Source organism: Saccopteryx leptura, chromosome 13, assembly GCF_036850995.1.
Source record: "Saccopteryx leptura isolate mSacLep1 chromosome 13, mSacLep1_pri_phased_curated, whole genome shotgun sequence".
Lineage (NCBI taxonomy): Eukaryota > Metazoa > Chordata > Mammalia > Chiroptera > Emballonuridae > Saccopteryx > Saccopteryx leptura.
In genome coordinates this window covers 15,087,415-15,109,854 of record NC_089515.1, presented here as the reverse complement: position 1 = coordinate 15,109,854, position 22,440 = coordinate 15,087,415, and the positions used below count along the sequence as shown (strand labels likewise).

Genomic DNA, 22,440 nt, shown 5'->3' with positions numbered 1-22,440 from the left:
TGCGTGATAAATAGGGCTAAGTAGTGTGTCCACTCTCCAGACGAGAACATTGAGGCTAACAGGAGCTAAGAGCTGGACTCGGACCAAGCTGTGTTCCATACTCAGAACTTTTGTTTTTGTTTTGAGCGTTTAGACTAATTGCAACAGTAAAATAGTGTTCGCAAATGGGAGAGCAGGAAGACTGTCGGGGCACAAAACCCCCAACTCAATTAGAGCAAAGGAGCCCAGAGAGCACAGGGTACTTAGTCATAGTCACAATCACACAGCTGGCTAGGAGAAAAGAATAAACTAGATCCCTGGTGCCTAGCTCCTGGCTCCACACTCTTTCTTCCTGCTCTCCTCACTCATGGAGACTCTGATAAAAGATACGACTGCCTCCAGTGAGTTCTTGTGAGCCTAACGCAAGCATGAAGAATAAAACGCCTGTGGACAGCTTGCACCCCTAGCGAGAACCTGGATTCTGTTCCATCTAACAACCAGCTGGCTGGGGTGAAGGGGGCTTGAGGGTCTTATATGTACAGGGTTTTATGTTTGACTTCTTTCTTCTGTGTCGTCTTTATTTATTCCTTCTATTTTCAATCCTACAAGTCTTTCCATAAATATTTCAGGATGGTTTGGGATAGCGATATGAACACAGTATCTGAGTTCATCCCTGAACTTCTCAGAAGAATGGGGGATAACGGTTAATGGACTGTAAAATCAGTTATGAAATGGAGAAACTCAAATTGCAGCTGTTTGTTAAGGGTGTAAAGATTATCAAGGTTTTTGATTACTGTAGAATAATAAAGACCACAAACACTGGAAGGAGCTGGGAAATGATTATTCATGACCCGAGGATTAGAGAAAAGCCTTGTCTGGGGGGCGGGGTTGAGTTAAGCAGTCCTTTCAGGACAATGGACAAGGGTGCACACTCTATCAGCCATCTAGCCCCCAAACATTGTACTGCCCAAGCGTCTCTCTAAGCAAAATGTGCACCCAGTAACATCCTGTACTTTCAAACTCCTCTGTGGCTCTCGTGCAGTGGAAAACAAGTGTGAGAAAAACCCATGTGGCCAGGGCGAATGTCTCGTCATTCAGAGTCCTCCCTACTACCGCTGTGCCTGTAAACACCCTTACCAGGGTCCAGACTGCTCCACAGGTAAGTGCCAGCAGCCTCATCTATGCTGGACTTTCTCTGCTCTGGCTTGTGCCTGGGGTCTCTGCAGCCCACTCTGTGGCCATCCAGAAACATTTGATATTTTAATAACATCCCTGGCGGTCATTAGAACTAAGACTTTTTTTTTTTTTCTGAAGCTGGAAACGGGGAGGCAGCCAGACAGACTCCCGCATGTGCCCAACCGGGATCTACCCGGCATGCCCACCAGGGGGCGATGCTCTGCCCATCTGGGGCGTCGCTCTGTTGCAACCAGAACCATTCTAGCACCTGAGGCAGAGGCCATAGAGCCACCCCCAGCACCCGGGCCAACTTTGCTCCAATGAAGCCTTGGCTGCAGGAGGGGAAGAGAGAGACAGAGAGGAAGGGGGGGGGGGGGATGGAGAAGCAGATGGGCGCTTCTCCTGTGTGCCCTGGCCGGGAATCAAACCTGGGACTCCTGCACGCCAGGCCAACGCTCTACCACAGAGCCAACCAGCCAGGGCCAGAACTAAGACTTTTTAAGATTCATCATCTCTGGAGAGTTACTGAGAACTGACTGATCTGTGCCCCTTCTGATCCAAAGAGAACTATCTTAAAAATCACTTCTTCCAGGAAGTCAGCACTGGTTTATTCTTGGAATGCTGGGGAATAAATTGATATCTTCTTGGTGGGGAAGAAATTGATATTGATTCAGTGCTATGAGTCAGGTGTTGTCCCGGGAGGTTTATATTCTCTTTTAAATTCTCCCCCCCCAAAAAAACATTGCAAGAAAGAATTTTACAGATGAAGAAACTAAAGTTAAGAGAGGTCAACTAACTTGCTCACAGTCACACCGCTATAAGGGGCAGAGCCAAGTTTCAACTCAGCTCAGACTGATCCCTAAATTCCTGCCCAGTACATGCCTCTGGCTATTCCTTGCTGAGTGACCCATCCACTTACACACACTTTTGTACCTGGCCTTCATCACATCCGTGTATGTATATGGTCTTCAAGTTTATGTGTGCATTTACTCGAGTGTCAGCAGGTCTGTCTCTCCCCTTGGGTGACTCATCTTTTGTGAGAGGATGGACACAGGAGAGTGCCACTGGTCTCTCCTCGTCGTCTCAGGTGTAGCTGCCACTCCTCCTGAAGGCCCTCCCAGCCCCACTCCCTGTGTTCACAGCGGTCCCGGCGTGCCGGCCCAACCCCTGCCTGAACGGCGGCACCTGCTCCCGGCATCGGCGGAGATCCAGGTTTACCTGTACCTGTCCCGACCAGTTCAAGGGGAAGTTCTGTGAAGTAGGTATGGGTCTCTGCCACCACCTCAGCAGAATCTCGGGGCCCCAGCGAGGCTTTGGGGAACCTTTTCTGTCTGGGTTTTGTTCCCAGAATGAGACTCAGGTCAAGATTGTCAACCTCTGCTATCGCCTTAGCCTTCTGACCTGAGGGCAGGGGGTGTGTCCAGCTCCACCATCAAAGAAAGTGACAAACTGGGATATCCTGCAGGCAAATCCGATACACCTGGGCATCCCCTGGGCCCCAACCCACCTGCCACCAGGTCTTGTGTGAGCCAAAACTAGGCAACTCAGTTCCCAGCCACCCACAACCACTCTATTTCATGTTTCAAAGCTGGTTAAATGCGGGCCGTTCAAGGCACCTTCTTCCTGGGACTTTGTAGTAAACTCTCAGGGCGGTCGATATTCAGGCCCCGTCCTCTTACCCCCTGATGCACCTGCCAAGCCCTTTTCGGGAGCAGCCTACCGGCTGCTGTCTGTTCTCACGGCCCTGCCTGCTTTCCCCGAGGTCCCGACGACTGCTACGTTGGCGATGGCTACTCGTACCGCGGGAAAGTGAGTAAGACAGTCAACCAACACTCCTGCCTTCACTGGAACTCCCACCTCCTCCTACAAGAGCATTACAACACATTCATGGAGGATGCTGAGGCCCATGGGATCGGGGAGCACAACTTCTGCAGGTGGAAACTCCCTTCTTCCCTACGCTCGCTCTTGGCTGCTTGTCACTACAAGGGTTGGTTTGTCTCTTTCCCCTGCTTCAAGGTTACCCGGGGCCAGCTTAGAAATTTGGGGACAGAACACTGAAACTCATCAGCTTTCTTTCTAGGAAGGTTTTCATATTCAGGACCGGCTCAGTTATGCTGCTGTAACAAATAGCCCCCAAACCCCAGTGGCTTGAAGACATTCAAATTGATTTTTCACTAATGTTACATGTGTCATGTGGATTGGTGGTGGGTGGGTGGGGATTCTGCTCCACGGAGTGACTCAAATACCCAAGAAGGCCAAGAAAGGAAGAGATTGGGGAAAATGGAGCTGAGTTTAGTTTTATTACTCCTACACCCTAGAAATGACACAGAATCTCTACACACATTGTTCATTGACCCAAAATAGTCATAAGGTCCCATGTAACTTCAGGGGGGAAGTGTAGAGGAGAAAATGGGATGTCTGGTGAGCACTACAGTTTCTGCCCCAAGAATGTTCAGGTTTTCCCAAGTAAAAATAATGACAAGCCTCCAGACCATTCTGTTGGCTTCTTCTCACTGCTCATTGTATAACCCAGGCCAAGGCCATTCATGATCTGCATAGTGGGGGCAGGAGTTCTTTGTATGGATCTAAACAGGTTCCACTAAGCAAGAGGGCCCTTCTATTCTCACTCGCCTTCATAGGGCTGTCTTCAGGGTGACCTCACTGGCAGCCTTTCTCGAAGAATGTCCAAGCATGGAATTGGGGGTTTGAGCCAAAGAGCTCTCCTCTGACCACATTCCTATGGCTATTTCATTTTCCTGACAAAGAGAAATCTTCAACAAGGACCTCATTTCTTTTCCTGCAATTTGATGTGTCCCATGGAATTGGCACAAGGCTGGTGACCTACTTCCTGGTCACTGGATTCCCCTCTGGCAGTTAAGGTTTTGCCAAAAAAACTATAGCCACCCTTATATGCCAGAGTCAATAGATAGATGGTCTCAGGGGCCATGCAAGAATACGTTGCTCTCCTACCCGAAGGTCCTGTAATGAGGGCCAGTGGGGTCACCAAGGCTTGGTCCTGGGTGATTTTGTTTTTTTGTTTTGTTTTAGAAACCCAGATGGAGACAAAAAGCCCTGGTGTTTCATTAAAGTAAGCAATACAAGGGTGAAATGGGAGTACTGCAATGTCTCAGCCTGCACAGCCCTAGGTAAGGCCATGGCTGGCCAGAAGCCTGGGGGGAGGGGAAGGGCGCTGGCCAGAAGCCTGGGGGGAGGGGAAGGGTGCTGGCCAGCAGCCTGGGGGGAGGGGAAGGGCGCTGGCCAGCAGCCTGGGGGGAGGGGAAGGGCGCTGGCCAGCAGCCTGGGGGGAGGGGGAGGGCGCTGGCCAGCAGCCTGGGGGGAGGGGGAGGGCGCTGGCCAGCAGCCTGGGGGGAGGGGGAGGGCGCTGGCCAGAAGCCTGGGGGGAGGGGGAGGGTGCTGGCCAGAAGCCTGGGGGGAGGGGAAGGGTGCTGGCCAGCAGCCTGGGGGGAGGGGGAGGGCGCTGGCCAGAAGCCTGGGGGGAGGGGGAGGGCGCTGGCCAGCAGCCTGGGGGGAGGAGGAGGGTGCTGGCCAGAAGCCTGGGGGGAGGGGGAGGGCGCTGGCCAGAAGCCTGGGGGGAGGGGGAGGGTGCTGGCCAGAAGCCTGGGGGGAGGGGGAGGGCGCTGGCCAGCAGCCTGGGGGGAGGGGAAGGGTGCTGGCCAGAAGCCTGGGGGGAGGGGGAGGGTGCTGGCCAGAAGCCTGGGGGGAGGGGGAGGGTGCTGGCCAGAAGCCTGTGGGGAGGGGGAGGGCGCTGGCCAGCAGCCTGGGTAGTGACAGATGTTCCTACCACCTCCCGTCCTCACACCACATCTGCTTTACCAATCCCCATCCCAGTGGCTACCCAACTGCCCGATTCTCTGCTCCCCACTTGGGATGCCGAGTTAGGCCTGGACACCTTTGTAAATTCGGACCAGTGGTCCAACAGTAAATTCATGTTTCCTGACTCCAAGTCAGTGTACTCAAGTCAGCAAATATTTATCACCTGTTTGCCATGTTCCAGGAGCAGTGCCAGGCTCTGGTATACCAGGGTGATTGAACATCGGCCAGGCCTCAGAGCCTCTCAGGATGTAAAATGGTCTGGATTTCAGTCTTCCTTCCAGAGTGCACTGGCCCGCCTCTCTACCCACATCTGGAACAATGTGCCCTCTCATCCTGATCAATGGGCTCCCCAAGCAGTTTCACCCCTGTGCCTTTGCTCTTATGGTAATCTTGATCTACACTACTGCATTTCTCTCTGCTCTTGTTCATATTCCACCATTCTTTGAGAACCAACTCAAGTAACCCCTCCTCCAGGAAGTCCTTTGTGATCTCCGAAGTACAGTATTACCTTCCCCTCCTTCCAAACCCCAGGGAATGGAACCAGGCACCATCCTGACAGCACATCACTTTGTGTGACAGTTACCCCTGCAAGTGTCTTATTTCCCTCATTCTACTTCATCTGGACGTTCCCTCTAAATGGAAAATGGCTCCCAACTATATGTGTGCATTAATGCATAGCTGAGCACATAGCCAGTGTTGGATTGACAGCTCTACACGCACATCTTTGTGTATGTGTATCCATGTCAAAGTAAGAATGAAAAAGCAACATCTTCATTGTTAACTTTATAGATTTTATATTAATCCATGTAGTCAACAAATATTAATTGTGTGTCTACTACGTACCCACGTTATGTGCACCAGTCTCTTAGCTCTGGACACTTGCTAACCTGCTGGACTCGGAGTCATATCATACCTCTAACAGGGTCCTTCTGGAGACCCGAAGGGAAGGGCAAATCATGTGATTTGTCTTTCTTGTGTCCCGCAGACACCACTGACCCAGAGGAAAGCCCCAAGGAGCCCCTGACCAAGCTTCCGAGCTTTGACTCCTGCGGGAAGACTGAGATAACGGAGAGGAAAATCAAGAGGATCTACGGAGGCTTTAAGAGCACGGCGGGCAAGCACCCGTGGCAGGCATCCCTGCAGACCCCGCTGCCCCTTTCCACCTTCATGCACCGGGGCCACTTCTGTGGGGGCGTGCTGATCCACCCCTGCTGGGTGCTCACCGCTGCCCACTGCACGGAGTAGGTGCCACTGGGGGCAGAGGCCAGGGTGACCTGACTCATAGGGATGTCCGCCCCCCTTCCTTCTTGAACAGCACCCCAGAGCCCTGGCCGGATTCGGGGCTCTCCACGGGCGAAAAGCCCTAAAACCGGCCCTGGCCGGTTGGCTCAGCGGTAGAGCGTCGGCCTGGCGTGCGGGGGACCTGGGTTCGATTCCGGCCAGGGCACACAGGAGAAGCGCCCATTTGCTTCTCCACCCCTCCCCCTTTTCTTCCTCTCTGTGTCTCTCTTCCCCTCCCGCAGCCAAGGCTCCATTGGAGCAAAGATGGCCCGGGCGCTGGGGATAGCTCCTTGGCCTCTTCCCCAGGCGCTAGAGTGGCTCTGGTCGCGGCAGAGCAACGCCCCAAATGGGCAGAGCATCGCCCCCTGGTGGGCAGAGCATCGCCCCTGGTGGGCGTGCCAGGTGGATCCCGGTAGGGCGCATGCGGGAGTCTGACTGTCTCTCCCCGTTTCCAGCTTCAGAAAAGTACAAAAAAAAAAAAAAAAAAGCCCTAAAACCAAGGGCGAAACTCCTTAAAACCAGTTGAAAAAGAGCCGCCACATCCAGAATGCTTGCTTACCTTTGAATTCCACGTATTTATGACATTTAATCCTCAAAACAATCTACCAGCAGCTGGGTGGAGAGAGGACAGGGATTTGTGTCTTTTATTAATCACTGTGTCCCCAGTGCCTAGAATAGGCTTTCGTACGGAGAACGTGCTCAGTACATATCTGGGCCGTAGAAGAGTGGATTGTTACTTTTATTTCATAAATGAGGACCCTGAGTCTTGGGAAAGTTTAGCACCTGGCCTAAGTAAGTCAGTAGGTGAATGGGATATGAACCCAGATCTACCTGCTTCCTTAACCTCTTTAGTGCTGTGCTGGACAGAAAAAAGTAATAATATAATAATAACATGCTCCCACCTGATACCATCACCAGCGAGCCTCCCAGGTCAGGTGTCTTTCGTCCTGAATAGCTCAGAGAAGCCAGAGCCCCCTGGGAGCCTGAAGAATCACTACCCCCTCTGAGTTCCCTGAGTTCATGGCCAGGGCTGGTGCCACATCACCCGGGTTTTGGTGCTGACCTTGAAGGACTTCCAATCCACCCTGTTATTAAACAATTTTTTCAGGGGTTCTAGAAGGTACTCCTCAAGAGAGTTCAGACCCGCAGTCGTTAGCATCTACCGAAAACATTTCTTCAAGATGTTAATTGGTTGCTCTTCAGTAAAACCCACGGGGAATGAGAGGTCCCCCAGGAAGCACGGGACACAAGTTACAGCTTACATTTGGAGACGGTTCCATTAATAAAACAGTGATCCTCCTATTGTCTCGTCTGAACCACACAGCAGAATTCTGTGACCAAGACGATGATTTCAGATGAGGATTCCAAGGCTGCAGAAGGTCCGGTCGTTTGTCAAAGGTCACTCAGCTCAGTAGGAGCACAGCCAGAGCTTGGCTCTTGGCTCTCAAGTACCATTTCTAGTTCCTGACCATCTGACCTTCCCCCGCAGCATAACAGCCAAGAATCTCAGAGTGGTGCTAGGGGACCAGGACTTGAAGAAGACAGAATTGCACGAGCAGACCTTCAGGGTGGAGAAGATAGTCAAGTACAGCCACTATCGTGAAAGAGATGAGATCCCTTACAACGATATTGGCAAGTCTCCCCTAGCACGGATCTTCCGTGGGTCTTGTCCCGGGTGGGTTTCTTTACTGAGGAAAAGCTGAGGTTTGGTTCTGTTTTGTCCCTCACAGACTCTATAAGATAGAGAATTTATTCCAGAACTTTTTAGTTCTTTAAAGGTTAGTGTTGTGAACAAATGTGCACAAACTCTCAAACAGAGGAGAAGGGATGCTAGGAGCATTGTGTTGTGCAAAGAGCTCGGCCTTGAATCCCAGTTCCCCCACTTACTAGCCAGCTTCACTTCTCAGCCTCAGTTTGCTTTTCTGTGAAATGGGAGCACTGACATACAACTCTCAGCTTCCTGCGTATTAAGCGACATCATGTGCATGTGTCCCTATGCACCCCTCACACTGGCAATGATAAACGTAAGCTACCTGCTGCTCAGTTTTCCATCTGTGGTACCCTGCCCCCCTTCTTTCAATCTTTCTGTTTTTCCTTCTTAAAGCCTGTTTGGGCCCTGGCCGGTTGGCTCAGTGGTAGAGCGTTGGCCTGGCGTGCAGGAGTCCCGGGTTCAATTCCCGGCCAGGGCACACAGGAGAAGCACCCATCTGCTTCTCCACCCCTCCCCCTCTCCTTCCTCTCTGTCTCTCTCTTCCCCTCCCACAGCCAAGGCTCCATTGGAGCAAAGTTGGCCCGGGCGCTGAGGATGGCTCTATGGCCTCTGCCTCAGATGCTAGAATGGTTCTAGTTGCAACAGAGCAACGCCCCAGATGGGCAGAGCATCGCCCCCTGGTGGGCATGCCAGGTGGATTCTGGTCGGGCGCATGCGAGAGTCTGACTGCCTCCCCGTTTCCAACTTCAGAAAAATACACACACACACACACACAAAAAAAAGCCTGTTTGGTGTTTTGTTTTGTTTTTCAAATTGATTAGAAATGATTTCGAATTCAACTATTATTTCTTGGTATTACTCTCAGCCGGAAGTGTTACTCCTCCCAGGTGGAAGTTAGAAGAATGAAATGAGGGAAGAAGACAGTTCTCAGGCATTGGGCAGGGAGATTTGCTACAACCACCCTCCAATCGAGCTGAAGTGGGTGCTTCTTTGACAAAGTGGACAGCGTCACCCACTTCTCCTTCCTCTCTCCACCTAGCTCTGCTCAAGCTGAAGCCGGTGCGTGGTCACTGTGCTGTGGAGTCCAAATATGTGAAGACCGTGTGTTTGCCTGATGGTCCCTTTCCCTCTGGGACCGAGTGCCACATCTCTGGCTGGGGGGTGACAGAAACAGGTGAGTCCTGAGACTCCAGTGAGGTACTTTGACCAGCGAAGAAAGGGTCAAAGTTTAGTACTGTTCTGAACTTGAAATCGGGGTTAAATTCAAAACGTATTCTCAGAAGTAAGAGACTGCCAGTGAATTCTCCTCACCTCCAAGGAGTGCTCCCTGATCTCCACACCTGTCCCTGGCTGGACCCTTGCCTTTCATCAAACGTTGCCCCTGTACCCATAAGGACCTTTCACCTTTCCCAGGTGGACTGCAAAGAGAATAAATTGGGAAGATGAATTTTGGGGTCCGATGTGTGAGATTCTTGGCTTTATCACTTGGACAGCTGAGGCTTAGTTTTCCAATAACCATACCTACCTCCTAGGTTTAGAATCAAGATGACAGGAGGTGACAGACTTCTGCAGAGCTATTGATGAAGACATCCCCTTGGGGGGGGGGGGGGAGGTAGGGTCAGGTCTCATCCCTCTTTGCCTCTCCCACAGTGCGTTAATCTTAGTAGGTAGCCTGTAAAGTTTTGTTAAATCAAACTTGATTTGTCCCTAGGATTTGGTCTTATCTAAGAAAGTAACCAAAGGGTTGCTTTCCTCATAGCAGTTGACAAGATTATATCCTCTAATATATGGCACTCAGAACTGTATCTCAAGTCTTTCTCAAATACTCAAGATGGAGTTCTCTTCCCCACAAATCATGTCCTTAATAATGGAAAGCAAGAATTACTCCAAAGAGGCCTGTACTCGTAAAGAAAGCGACATGTAGTGTACAAATTTGTCAGAGGTATTGGGGAAAGGAGATTTCTGGTGAACTGGATGTGGGGTTAACCCATTTTGTAGGCATCTTCATTGCAGTCCACGTAGGCCTTTCAGCGTCAGCATGCTGACGGGCAGACTGAACAGAATAGAGGTTCCTTGGGGGAAGAAACATCTGCTCTGGAAAGCAGGTCTAGACGATCAACCAGGGAAATTCATCATTATTAAGAATTTTCAATATGCCAACCCTCTGATAGTCATGGGAAATTAATGGTTTAAGACACCCCCCCCTGCCTGTCTGAGCCCACGGTCTAGTTGGGGAGACAGAGAAGGAAATGAATGATTCTGCTCCACTGGGATAGGTCAGCATCAAAGACCCAGAAAGCCATGGTGAAGGCTGCAGGCGAAGAGCCCCGGCTTTGAGAGCGGGGACTTCTCTGCCCCTCTCCTGGAAAAAAAACTTCCTTCCTGAGCTCAGTGCAGGCGACCCTTCGCTCACTCCTGCTGGCTTCTGGTCGGTTGGGTGCCATCTTGGTCCTCACACGGGCAACCTCTTTTCTCTGCCCCACAGGGGAAGGGTCCCGACAGCTCCTGGATGCCAAAGTCAAGCTGATCTCCAACACTCTGTGCAACTCCCGCCGACTCTACGACCACACGATCGACGAGACCATGATCTGTGCAGGGAACCTTCAGAAGCCTGGGATAGACTCCTGCCAGGTCAGAGACTCCTGCGGCACCAGGAGAAGGGGCTGGCGGGAACTTACACCGGGCACAGCGGGCCCTGGGGGCCCTGGGAGCCCTGGGCCGGGAGGCGGGTTCAGCGGCCCACCTGCCATGAACCACAGGCCTATGTGTCTTCTGCCAAAGCTGAACCCAAATCAGTGCAGGATGACTCAGCACAATAACCCAAGTGGTCGCTTTGCCTGCCTTGCTTAATTCAATTCATGACACTCTGGTCAAGGGGACGTTGTTATCGCGGTTTGAGAGATGCTTAGAGACGTTATCTCGGCCCCTGGCACCTGCGTGGAAAGGGGGAGAGCAGGAATGAGAACAGTCCTGTCTCGGGACACCTCAGCCTCTGCCACTTTGCTCCACTGTGTTTACATATGAAGGTGGAGCTTCTGGCCTGAGAGCTGAGCAGTGTGTCTGAAATCCCAATGAGCAGGCGACTGCCTAGAACAGGGGTCCCCAAACGACAGCCCCCTGCGGCCATTTATCCGGCCCCCGCCACACCTCCAGAAGGGGCACCTCTTTCATTGGTGGTCAAAGCGCAGTGGCGCTCACGTACAGTACTACTTCGGTGACGCGGGACGCACGCATCAGGGCTCCGGAAGCGCGTCATATCACTTGTACGGCTAGCAGTGACAAATATGGAACCGGACATTGACCATCTCATTAGCCAAAAGCAGGCCCATAGTTCCCACTGAAATACTAGTCAGTTTGTTGGTTTAAATTTACTTGTTCTTTATTTTAAATATTGTATTTGTTCCCGTTTTTTTTTTTTTTTTTCTTTAAAATAAGATACGTGCAGTGTGCATAGGGATTTGTTCATAGTTTTTTTTATAGTCCGGCCCTCCAACGGTCTGAGGGACAGTGAACTGGCCCCCTGTGTAAAAAGTTTGGGGACCCCTGGCCTAGAAGACCTGTGGTTAGGGGGCAGATGAGGGGCTCAGAGAACTCTCAGTGCTAACTAACAAATCGTTGAGACTTAAATGTGTGCACGCGCGCGCGCGCGTGTGTGAAACAGAAAACAATTTAGCCTTAAGAAGCTAAGCCTCTCTGAGTGGCTGCTCTGCGGACACAGCCCACCTAGGGCCTGCCTGACACCCCCCACCATCTGGGACCTTTGGGAACCCCAAGCTGCTGAGGCCTGCAGTGACCCAGAGGCTGCTGTAGAGGGGGGTACCAGTGGCTTTATCTACTGGTGAAAAAGTGACCTCGAGCCCCTGCCCCAAGTCAAAGCCTACTGTCCACAGTCCCTCTCCCTATAGAGGTCGCATCACAGAAAAAAATGTCCCTCCCAGACTCTCAGAAATACGTCAGTTTAAATTTCCTGCTTATTGTCCTCATAAAGCACCCAACTGGTTACCGCAGGATGGCCACATTCAAATTCTAACTTCTCCTTGTGAGGGACCCAACAATAACCTGCTGGCCTTGAGCCCATGTGGTGGGTAATCACAGTTATTCCCTGCGGGTAGGAACTCTGCCATGACCCTCTGTCCCTTCCCGAGGGGCCATCAATATCCACTTACTCAAAGGGAGGGGCACCGGCAGATGGATGCGATTGTCCTCAGCCCCTGGAGGACGAGGGAGCAAGTGGCTCTCTCAGTTCCCGAGGAATGTTCAAGGGCTTCGCTTGCAGGCTTTGGAAACAGACAGTTGTAGGTTTAAAGCGTGGTTCTGTCCTTTACTTTGTGTCCTTTATCTATTGCGGGATGGCTTAGTCTGCTAGGGCTGCTACAAACAAAAGACTGTGGCCTGGGGGGGCTTAGCACAGAAATGTACTTCTCACAGTTGAGGCTGGAAGTCTGAGATCAGGGCACCAGTGTGGTCGGGTTCTAGCGAGAACCCTCTTCCGGGTCACAGACCACCGACCTCTCCTTGTGTCCTCACACGTGGAGAGAGCAAACGAGCTCCCTAGGGTCCCTTAACAAGGGCACTCATCCTATGTGCGAGGGCTCCACCCTCATGACCTTTTCACCTCCCAAAGACCCCACCTCTTAATACCGTCACATTGGAGTTAGACGTCAACATATGAATTAGAGGGGGGCCACAAACATTCAGTCCAATCTCAGGTGCCTAGTCTATGAGATGGAAATAAGATCATAAGGTGTAGCTACGATGCAGGGACGGCTCCCTAACAATCCTGTCAGTCATAGTGTGTAAGCAGTTGTGTGTGGTTGAGAGCCATCTTCCCCCTCACCACTTTAACTGGGGGTTTAATATGAACCAGGTACCGTACTACGTGCTTTACAAACATGGACCCTCACAAGAACCCTGGGGGTACGGGCGAATGTTTTGTTGCCATCCACAATTCACAATGTGAGAAACTGAGGCCCAGCTTCATATAAGGGTGTGACCCGGCGCTGTGGCCCCGCCCTATGGCTCCTCTGTCAGGCCCACACTGACTCAGGGGCGTGGGTTGGTATTTGCTTCTCTCCTGTCAGAGCCTTGCGTCTCAGAAGTCATAGGGATCTTGTCACCGCTTTCCAGGGCAGCCTATCCCACCCTCTGCTGGCATCGCCTCAGGGAGGTGAGGGTGTCTCGTCTCCCAAGGTATTCTGATTCTCAAAGCCGAACTCACGCATCTTCCTCCCTAGGGCGACTCTGGAGGCCCTCTGACCTGTGAGAAGGATGGGACCTATTACGTCTATGGGATCGTCAGCTGGGGCCAAGAATGTGGGAAGAAACCAGGGGTCTACACCCAAGTCACCAAATTCCTGAATTGGATCAAAGCCACCATCCGCAGGGGGGCTAGCTCCTAAGGTGTTTTCCAGACCTTGAGCCCATCCTCCTAAGCACCCAGTCAAGGCGAGGCCTCACGGGCAGCGACGAATGCCCACTGGAGCCTCCAGGATGCCACACAGCGACGTGTCTCTGCTCTCAGCAAAGACCACAACTGCCCGGCCTGGGGAGTCCTGGACCAGCCTCTGCCCCATTTCATCATGGTCCCACCTGGGCCACCCAACAAAGGACAGAATCAACCTGACATATATTACGTTTGCTTCCCTTCCCACAATGGCACCTTCTAAAAAAAAAATCAGGGCTCATTGACCACCTCCCCTCAGACATTAGCAAATGTGAGATGTCGGAATGCTCAGCATCGGGGTGGGGAGTCAGCTTGACCTCTTCATTCCTCCACCCTGATACTCAGGGTCCACGGCAGAACCAGCCCTCCACTTCCAGGTATGAGAGGACCCCAAAAAACCAAAACCAAAACCAAAAACAACCCCACCAAAAAAAAAAAACCACAGCATTCTCCGTCTGCTTCCACAGAGTTGTTATTTTAATAAAGGCTAAAGGCAGGTCAGGGCACGCCAGGCATGCCGTTTTAACAGCTCGCCAGGGCTGGAGCCGTCCAAGGCTGTCTCCGGCATCTCTCCTGTGACTCCGGGGCCACACCACTTGCTCACAACAGCAGAGCCTTCCTCCTCCTGACGTGCAGAATCTCAGCGGCGTCTGGGTTCACATCCCCCCTCTGAGGATCTCCAGCCTCCACAACCGGCGCCCCGCCCTGCAGAAACCCAATGGACCCCGCTGAGTGGAAATGAAGCTTCCAACCGGCTCCCACAGGATAGGGCAGGCTGTCTAAGGTGCCCCGTTCCCACAGGATAGGGCAGGCTGTCTAAGGTGCCCGCTCCCACAAGATAGGGCAGGCTGTCTAAGGTGCCCCGCTCCCACAGGATAGGGCAGGCTGTCTAAGGTGCCCCACTCCCACAGGATAGGGCAGGATGTCTAAGGTGCCCCACTCCCACGGGATAGGGCAGGATGTCTAAGGTGCCCGCTCCCACGGGATAGGGCAGGCTGTCTAAGGTGCCCGCTCCCACGGGATAGGGCAGGCTGTCTAAGGTGCCCGCTCCCACGGGATAGGGCAGGCTGTCTAAGGTGCCCGCTCCCACGGGATAGGGCAGGCTGTCTAAGGTGCCCGCTCCCACGGGATAGGGCAGGCTGTCTAAGGTGCATGCTCCCACAGGATAGGGCAGGCTGTCTAAGGTGCCCGCTCCCACAGGATAGGGCAGGCTGTCTAAGGTGCCCGCTCCCACAGGATAGGGCAGGCTGTCTAAGGTGCCCGCTCCCACAGGATAGGGCAGGCTGTCTAAGGTGCCCCGCGGGAGCATGGAAAGCATTCACCTTCCTCCTTCCTCTTCCCCTCCGCCACCCTCTCTCAGAAAGAGGATCCTCAAGGCAAGCAGGGGAAAGAAGCGGAGCCAGTCTCTCATTTAGAGGCGGCGTCTCTCTTCTGAACAAAGTAGGGTTGAAAACGCAGACTGTTGGAGCCAGCCAGTCCCTGACCCTTTCTGTGAATGTAATGAGCAAGCAGGCAGCCTAGCCTGGGCCGCCATGGCCCAGGATTGATGTCGCCCCGGCAGGTCCATCTCCGCCGAACTAATGGCTAGGACTTCAGAGAAAACCCTGCAGGAAGTTTAACCCGGGAGTCATCCACCTGGTCATCTCAGACCCGTGAAATTAGGCACCTTGCTTGAGCTGCTTCTCACACATCTTTAGAGCCAGCTGACCTTTGGCCAAAAATAAAATTCAAAAAGACACAGCGAGCTTGCCTTTCCCCATGGCCTCGCAAACCAGTGCGGGCTGGCACCTGGCTACTTACGTAAGCCCCCTGGAGGCCCAGACCCCTCGCGTTGGCCAGTTCTGCAGCCCGCCGAGCCATTTCCACTTTGTAGGAGCCAGGAGGGGTCCAGCCAATACCTCTGGTCAGGTTCAAGTCTGATTTGTACTTGACCTTGGGGGAGGGAGGAAAGAAAGAGGAATATGTCAGCAGGTTTGGGGATAGTTTGGTCCCAGGACAGATAGGCTGTGAGATGGCAGCTGTGTGTTTGTCAGTAAAATAATGACAAGAGGAGCAAACTCATCTTGGGCACGAGCTCCCTGACACTGAGGACCCGGCCCGGCCCAATGTGCTGTGAGCCTGGCCAGCTCGTCGCTGTCCCTTGCATGGTTCCCTTCAGGTGAAGAAAGGAGCAATGGGGGCGGTGGATGGGGAGACCTGGTTCAAGTCTGAGCTCCTGCCTTCACTTGCTCTGTGACCTTAGGGAAGTCACTGCCCTTCTCTGGGCTTCAGTTTCCTCCCAGAGGGCAAGTGCAAGGGCTGGTTGGGTAACTACTGAGATCCCTTAGAAACAGTCCCGCATCACAGTCAAGAGTTTGGGCTCTCTGGTCAGAGAAAGACAAGTACCATGTGACTGATCTCACCTATATGTAGAATCTAATCAACAAAATGAACTGACGGACAAAACAGAACAGAGGCAGGGGTACACGGACAGCTGCCAGGGGCGGGGTGGGGGCTGGATGAAGGAAGGTAAAGGAATTAAGAAGAAAAAAACAAACCGAGAACATATATATGTATCAATCACATAGACAACACTGTGGTGACAGCTGGAAGAAAGGGGAGTCAGGGTAGGTGGAGATGGGCATGGGGGGCAGGAATGGGGACGGAGAGAGACTTTGCTTGGGGCCGCGGGTGCAGGATGTGCAGGCGATGTACACCTGAAACCTGTATGATTTTGTGAACCAGCGCCACCCCAATAAATTCAATTAAAAAAAGAGCTTGGGGCTCTCACATCAAACCAAGTGGGGTTCATGTCTCAGGTCTGCCACTTATTTGCAGTGGAATCTTGAGTAAGTTACTTAATGTCTCTAAGCCTCAGTTTCCTCATCCGTAAAATGGGGGGATAAGGGGGTTATTGTGAGGGCCACATGGCAGAATGTTTGGAAGGCAGGTGACACCACAGCCTGGCCCAGAGGAGGAACTGGATTAATAGCAGTTATCGTTATCATTTCTCCAGGAACCGATGCATGAGGTGTCCTGGATTCAATCTCAGTCTGGGTGCTCCCAGAGGTGACACGAGTGTGGGGTACAGCCATCTCTTTGGAAGGGGCGCCGGAGGAAGCGCCTCGGCCGGGGGGTGGGGGCAGCTCACGTCGCTCTGCAGCTGGTGGACCTTCTGCGCATGCTTCAGGCCCAGCTGCTCCGGGTCGCAGGTGGGCTGGGGCAGGGGCTGCCTGTAGCCCACGTCGCTGGCCAGCTGCTGGCTCTTCTTGGCCTGGAGGAAGCCGGGCTGGTCTGGGCGGCTGTGGAACTGGGACCGGCTCTTAGCAAAGTCCTTCTTGTACTCATTGTCACTCTGGAGTCGGCCGACGCTGAGGACATGCCTCATCCTCGGGTCGTCCCTGGCGCTGCGGTACCCGATCTGCAGGCCCCGATCCCGCAGGAAGGCCTCTCTGTACCGGAACTGCGGGGCGGAAGAGCAGAGGTGAGTCACGGGGGGCCCACCTCTCCCCTTCAGGGTTCTCAGCAGGAGTTCTGCAGTGCGTTAGGGGCACAGCATCTCATTCAGGTAGACCCACACTTGTGTCCCCCTTCTGCCACCTCCTAGCTGCCTGGCCTTGGGCCAGTTACGGAGTCTCTCTGAGCCTCAGTGTCCCCATCTGATAAAATAGGAGGATGAATCTTCACCCCGTGGAACGTTAGGAGATTCCGGGACATGGGGGACTCGCTTCATGTCTGGCACTGAGTGGTGGCTGCTGGTACACTCGCTGCTGTGATTCATGATCCCACAGGCAGAGAACCACATTTGCTCAGCAGCCCCTTTTCCACTGGTTCTTCCCAACTTTGAGGGGCCCCAGCCAGTGCTCCTCAAGCCATCTACGGTGAAGGATGGCATTCTTTTTAGTTTGCTTTTTTAATATTCAATCCATCAGAGCCCAATATGTGGTCCTACTGCGTGTGATCAGTGGCATAGTAGTAGTACAACATGCATTTGAAAACATCCAAACTGGCCTCCCCCACGCTCAACAGGGTGGGTCCACAGGTCACATGCATGGATGTCACATGTCTAACTGCTGAAGATCTTTCTACACACTTGCTCTTGATTTTCATACATATCTCACTGTGGACCAGGAACTGGCCGTTTGTAAGTGATCACGTGTCTAGCCACAGTGCCCACCTCTCTCATAATTACAGCTGCCATGTTTCAACACCTGTTATGTGATAACACTCTAAACCACTTCATTTTCTTTCCTACGTCCATCCTTGTAGACAAGTATTAGATTCCCTATTTCAAAGACACAGAAATATGAATTCAGAGAATTTAAGATACTCGCTCAAGACCACAGAGCCAATTCCTAAGTGACTGAGCTGGGACCTGAACTCAAGTCAATCAAGGGCAAAAATCCAATCTCGTTCTACCCCATCACCCTGCACGTTAGCTAAAAGAAGTCCTTTGAGGACAGATCAGCAGATCAGTCATGTGTTAATTGACCTCTAGAAGATAAGGCCTATTTATTTTCTCTTTCATTTGGAATAGTTGTTCAATTTTGGTTCCAGATGGTTTGCCTTTCAAAAGACCTGGGAGAACCAGAGAGAAACCTCTCGGTGACAGAGAGAGAGAGAGAGAGGACGCGGGGTCTTACATCACTGGCGATCTCCCTGGACGCCCGGGCAGTCTGGAACGGGATGGCATCCAGCCTGAAGTCATAGGCACCAGCCCGGGTCTGTTCCCAAGAGTTTCTGTAGACTTTCTAGACGAGAAAAACAAAGAAATGAGTGAGCAGGGAGTAACTCCACATCTACCATGTTGCTGGTTCTCAGCAGAAACAGTTTCTAAACACAACCCCTCACCTTGTTAGTGCCCAGAATGGCAGAGCCCATGCCCCATGTCCATGCTGGGGCTTCCTCCACTCTGGGATTAGTGGGGCTGGCCACCAAGGGCCTCAGCTCTAGGCACAACCTGAGGAACCTGCTATTGTGGGTCTGGACCATTGGCCACACCCCCTTGGACCCAGAGGCCCCGCCCCCTCTCCTGTGTTCGCATTCACTTTAAGGGCCACAGGTTTACAGTTTCTAGATGCCAGAACTCAAAGTTCAAGAACTCTGTCTTCCCACCTGCTGAAAGTGCTCTTCCATGGGTCCTGGTACGCATATATTCATTAGCTCCACTGACTTCCCAGGGGCCCCTTCGCCCCCTCTGATGCAATGCCACCCCATCACTAGGAAGCAGGCTGCATCCCATATGTACCCATGGTGCCCGCACTGAGTGGAAGAAGAGCCGCCTTCACCTAAGTTAAACTGATTATCACGAAGCTGACCAAGTTCCTGACCTATGGATTTCACATCTTCCTCTTTCATTTCTTTCCCTTTTCAAGTTGTTCTCATATGCCCTCCAGGAGTCCACAATCACAACCCCTTCATCCTCAGGTAAAGCCACATCACCGACAGAGGCATCAAAATCTCCTGTGCCTTCATGTGGCTAATATTTTTTTTTTCAGGATAAGGGGATGGCTCCGTGAAAGGAGCCCTCTGGCAAGCCCAGTGGAGGGCCCGGCCTTCATCCCGCCACAGAGAAGGGAGACAGCTGAAGCAGCACAGCACCGATGCTGTCGGTGGCTTGCTCCTTCCGTGAGCCACAGCAGGTCAGGGGTGCCCTTAAGACCTTCACCTTTGTCACTTGGAAATAGAGGTCAAGGCTGGGGCTTCCTTCTGCAGGAGATTGGGGGAGGGGGATTGAGCAGAAGAGCAGTGGCAGATAAAAAGATAAGAACATCACCCACCCTACAGCAGGTGATAGAACTAGAGGGGACCACGAAGTCCCACGCTTGGGCCAAGCATGGTGGGGGTGATCCGTTTTGTGTCCTGCTGTTCATCTTCTCCTGCATTGTAGCTTCCAACTCCCAACATCTCACACCACAAAGCAGGAGCCAAGTGCCTACTATGATCAACGGTCTTGAAATACAGAACTGAAAATCACCGGGGTAATCAGCTAATTAGTGGGTGGCACACAGGGCCCCAGTGGTTAGATTTGCCAGGTGCCTGTTGAGTTTAGCAGGCAGGACTGGGAGACATAGAGAAGGGGAGGGGCATTCACTAAACGACAGATGGGCCAATCCCCGTTAGCTTTGTGTGATTCCTGTTTGGAGGATCCCACAAATATCAGAGAAGCATCTAGAGTCAAACCCGTATCATTTCCTAGAGAGGGGTTGGCGCCTTCCTAATCAGAGTCTGGTCCAACACCAAACTGCAGGTTAGGTAATGACACCAAACTTTACACAGCATCGAACTCCAGCATCACCCCACTTTGGTGTCCAGGGCACCCCAGCTTCCGAGCTTCTGTAACTGAGGGTCAAGTAGAGCGTGACCCAGATTGGGGTTCCCCCTTTTTCTCCTGGTCACTTCTCCCTGGATGCTATTTGCTTGATGGTCACCACTTCCTCCCTGAGTTTTTATTCTGCTGAGGCTTCTGCCTTGCCACTGGGAGTCTTTAGATTCCGTAGGCTCTTTGATTTGGAACCCTGGGCGTTCCTCTTCTTTATCGCAGTGGGCACAGTTTTGTCCTCATCCTCACACATTAGAGTCATTTGATTTTTAGTTATTTCGGCTGCCTTACACATCTCAATGGCTTTCTTTGCCCAGGAAGGTCACTTTTCCTCTACATCCTCCGCACAGAGCACTTGATCCAATTGTGCGTATTCTAACACCCCCCTCCCCCAAAGAAGTGCGCTTTCAAAAGAGGTTCATGAGTTCTCCATGTCCGCGTGCCCTGGTGGCTAATTTCAGCTCCGGGACTCTGTAGATGGGCGTCTCTTGTGAGAGGAAAGATGCTACTGTCACCAGCCCGGGGGTGGCTGTCCTCCTTAAGCTGGGACCCACCTGGACTGGCAGTCTTATCCCAGTTTCTAGGACTGTGTGGGCCTCCAATAGCTCCTCACCCAGAGGCCTGGCCTCCCCCATCCTTGAAGCATTAATGAGACGGATGTTTTGTTCGAACTCGGCTGTAGGGGAGGTCCCGCTTCCCCAGATGGAGGTCAGCCCATCAGAGCTGCTGTTCTAAAATTATCCCTCGCGCGTCCCTCAAAAGCCTCAAATGGTCATATTAACTCGTATTTACAAAGCACCGTCGCATTCACCGCGTGGGCTCCCACCGGGCTTTACAAACGCAACAAACTAACATACACGCTAACTAGAAGGCGCCTCTCGCCAACCCCTGCCAGGCAGCCACCTCTGGGGTGAGAGGGAGCAGCTGTTCATCTGCACGGAGCCCCAGGACACAATGGCCAGGCTGGGGAGGGAAGAATGGCCGGCTGGGGGAGGCCCAGCGCAGCCCCAGGCCGACACACTCAGCCTGTGTTATTCTGATCTGACAGCATCTTTTGATTCTGCCGCCTGGCTACCTGTTATCCCAGGATCACAGCCTCGCGGGCTGAGCGGCCGCCTATTCTATTACAACCGGGGGTCTCCAGCCCCTGCTAACGACAAGCCCGGGTTTAGGCAACAGCGTCTTGGTTATGCACGCAAAGGGCACACATCCAAAGGAAACTGAAGTGTGGGAGGCCACAGCCCCTGGCACAAAGGAGCAAGTTGTATTTGGACCTGATGGGCCACAATGGTGGCATCCTTCCAAGCGGCGGGATGAGACAGCGCCACTGTTTCTCCAGAGTCACCCGCTGAATGGCTAAGGAGGGGTGTCCAGGAAGCTAACAGAGCAGTGGCTCCACCTGCCAGAGCCAGGGCCCACTCCTCGGCCTGTGACCCCGCGCACCGCCGCGGTCTTCCTAGCCATGTCTAGAACCAGAATGTGAGTGCTGGATGGAACCACAGGCTTCATTAGCTCAGCTCCATCCCCATTTTACAGTTGAGGAAACTGAGGCCCAGCGGGGAAAGTGACTTAAAGTCGCACATGTAGTCTGTCCCACTCTCAGTCCACTGTTCTTCCTGTCCCACGTCCTACTTCCTAGGGCTCCTGTTTTGAACAATTAAAATGCAGTCCGGGCACCGCTCACTGGACAGGAGCAGGCACCACCCCTGCCCACCACGCACCGCAGGGCCCACTGACTTACGTCGCTCAGGTGCAGTGCGTTGAGGCGGGCTCTGGTGAAGTCGGGGTGGTCGGGGAGCAGGGTGTATCTGTGCAGGGATTCCGCGTCCCCCGACCTGTACAGGCGCTGCAGGTAAGACAGGCTCGTGGTCAACGCAGAGCTACACTTGCTGACTGCACAGGCAGGAAGCCGGCTGCTCTCCGTTCCTGCCCCTCCCTACTCAAGTGCCCAGCAAAGGGACCGAGCCCAGCCTACATGTAGGGGGCGCCCTGCAGAAACCGCCCAGCGCTGGAGCGCCCACCTGGTCGGGCCAGGTGCGCTGGCTGCTTTTAAAGAGATCCTTTTCATCAAGGGCTGCTGCAAATTGGTGGGCTACACCTGCGTGCTTTACAAGCACAATAAGAGGTGAGGATACTTCTGAGGCTCCCTGCAGCTGAGCGGTATTCAAGCTTTTTACTACTAATAAGATGCCCCAACGCCTTTGTTATTTAACATTAATAAAATGAGACCGTAGCTAATTAGTCTTCTTATTATGAAATACTTCCTTCCACACGTGCTCTGAAAAGTAAAGTTTTCCTAGTTATCTGGGCCCCAGCAAGACGCAATTTTAAAGCTCAATCTGTATCTTAGCTGCTAATTTTAGAGCTGCGATTTAAGAACTGCAAACAGTTTTAAGAAGCACCAGGGTCTCATTTATCTTCAGAGAGGAGAATTTAATATTTAATATTCCCAATCCTTTCCTAAATTCAGTTTGGTCTTTGCCAGCGTGAACAGAACTGCAGTTGGCTTCCGCGCGAAGACGGCGCGACTTGGTCGCTGTATGTACAGAAATGAAACCTTTGACCAATTCAGAGAAATAATATGTAACTTCCTATTCTTTGAAATAAATACAGGCGAGAGGAAACGGGGCTAACTCATACAGAGAGTAAAGCAGAAAGGAGCCTTCAATACAGCTGTTCTTTCTTTTCTAACTGGGTTATGTTACGCTTCTAATT

At 52.5% G+C, this 22,440-nt stretch overlaps 2 protein-coding genes across 2 annotated transcripts in view; one reads left to right on the top strand and one right to left on the bottom strand.

Annotated features, from left to right (window-relative positions):
• The window catches only part of LOC136384718 (hyaluronan-binding protein 2-like), a 137,555-nt gene that overhangs the window by 27,137 nt on the left and 87,978 nt on the right, over positions 1-22,440 (top strand). Inside the window, exons 5-13 of the mRNA XM_066355236.1 lie at positions 1,022-1,138; positions 2,298-2,417; positions 2,918-3,089; positions 4,204-4,301; positions 5,975-6,230; positions 7,760-7,902; positions 9,021-9,155; positions 10,467-10,612; positions 13,216-13,981. Of these exons, the coding sequence (XP_066211333.1) occupies positions 1,022-1,138; positions 2,298-2,417; positions 2,918-3,089; positions 4,204-4,301; positions 5,975-6,230; positions 7,760-7,902; positions 9,021-9,155; positions 10,467-10,612; positions 13,216-13,380 (1,352 nt within the window). The 3' untranslated portion in view covers positions 13,381-13,981. The remainder of the gene's footprint in view (positions 1-1,021; positions 1,139-2,297; positions 2,418-2,917; positions 3,090-4,203; positions 4,302-5,974; positions 6,231-7,759; positions 7,903-9,020; positions 9,156-10,466; positions 10,613-13,215; positions 13,982-22,440) is intronic.
• Positions 13,647-22,440, bottom strand: part of LOC136384423 (nebulin-related-anchoring protein-like) — a 36,975-nt gene continuing 28,181 nt past the window's right edge. Inside the window, exons 20-24 of the mRNA XM_066354592.1 lie at positions 21,467-21,571; positions 18,047-18,154; positions 16,555-16,866; positions 15,225-15,356; positions 13,647-14,129 (exon numbers count right to left, since the gene is read on the bottom strand). Coding sequence (XP_066210689.1) covers positions 14,025-14,129; positions 15,225-15,356; positions 16,555-16,866; positions 18,047-18,154; positions 21,467-21,571 — 762 coding nt within the window. The 3' untranslated portion in view covers positions 13,647-14,024. The remainder of the gene's footprint in view (positions 14,130-15,224; positions 15,357-16,554; positions 16,867-18,046; positions 18,155-21,466; positions 21,572-22,440) is intronic.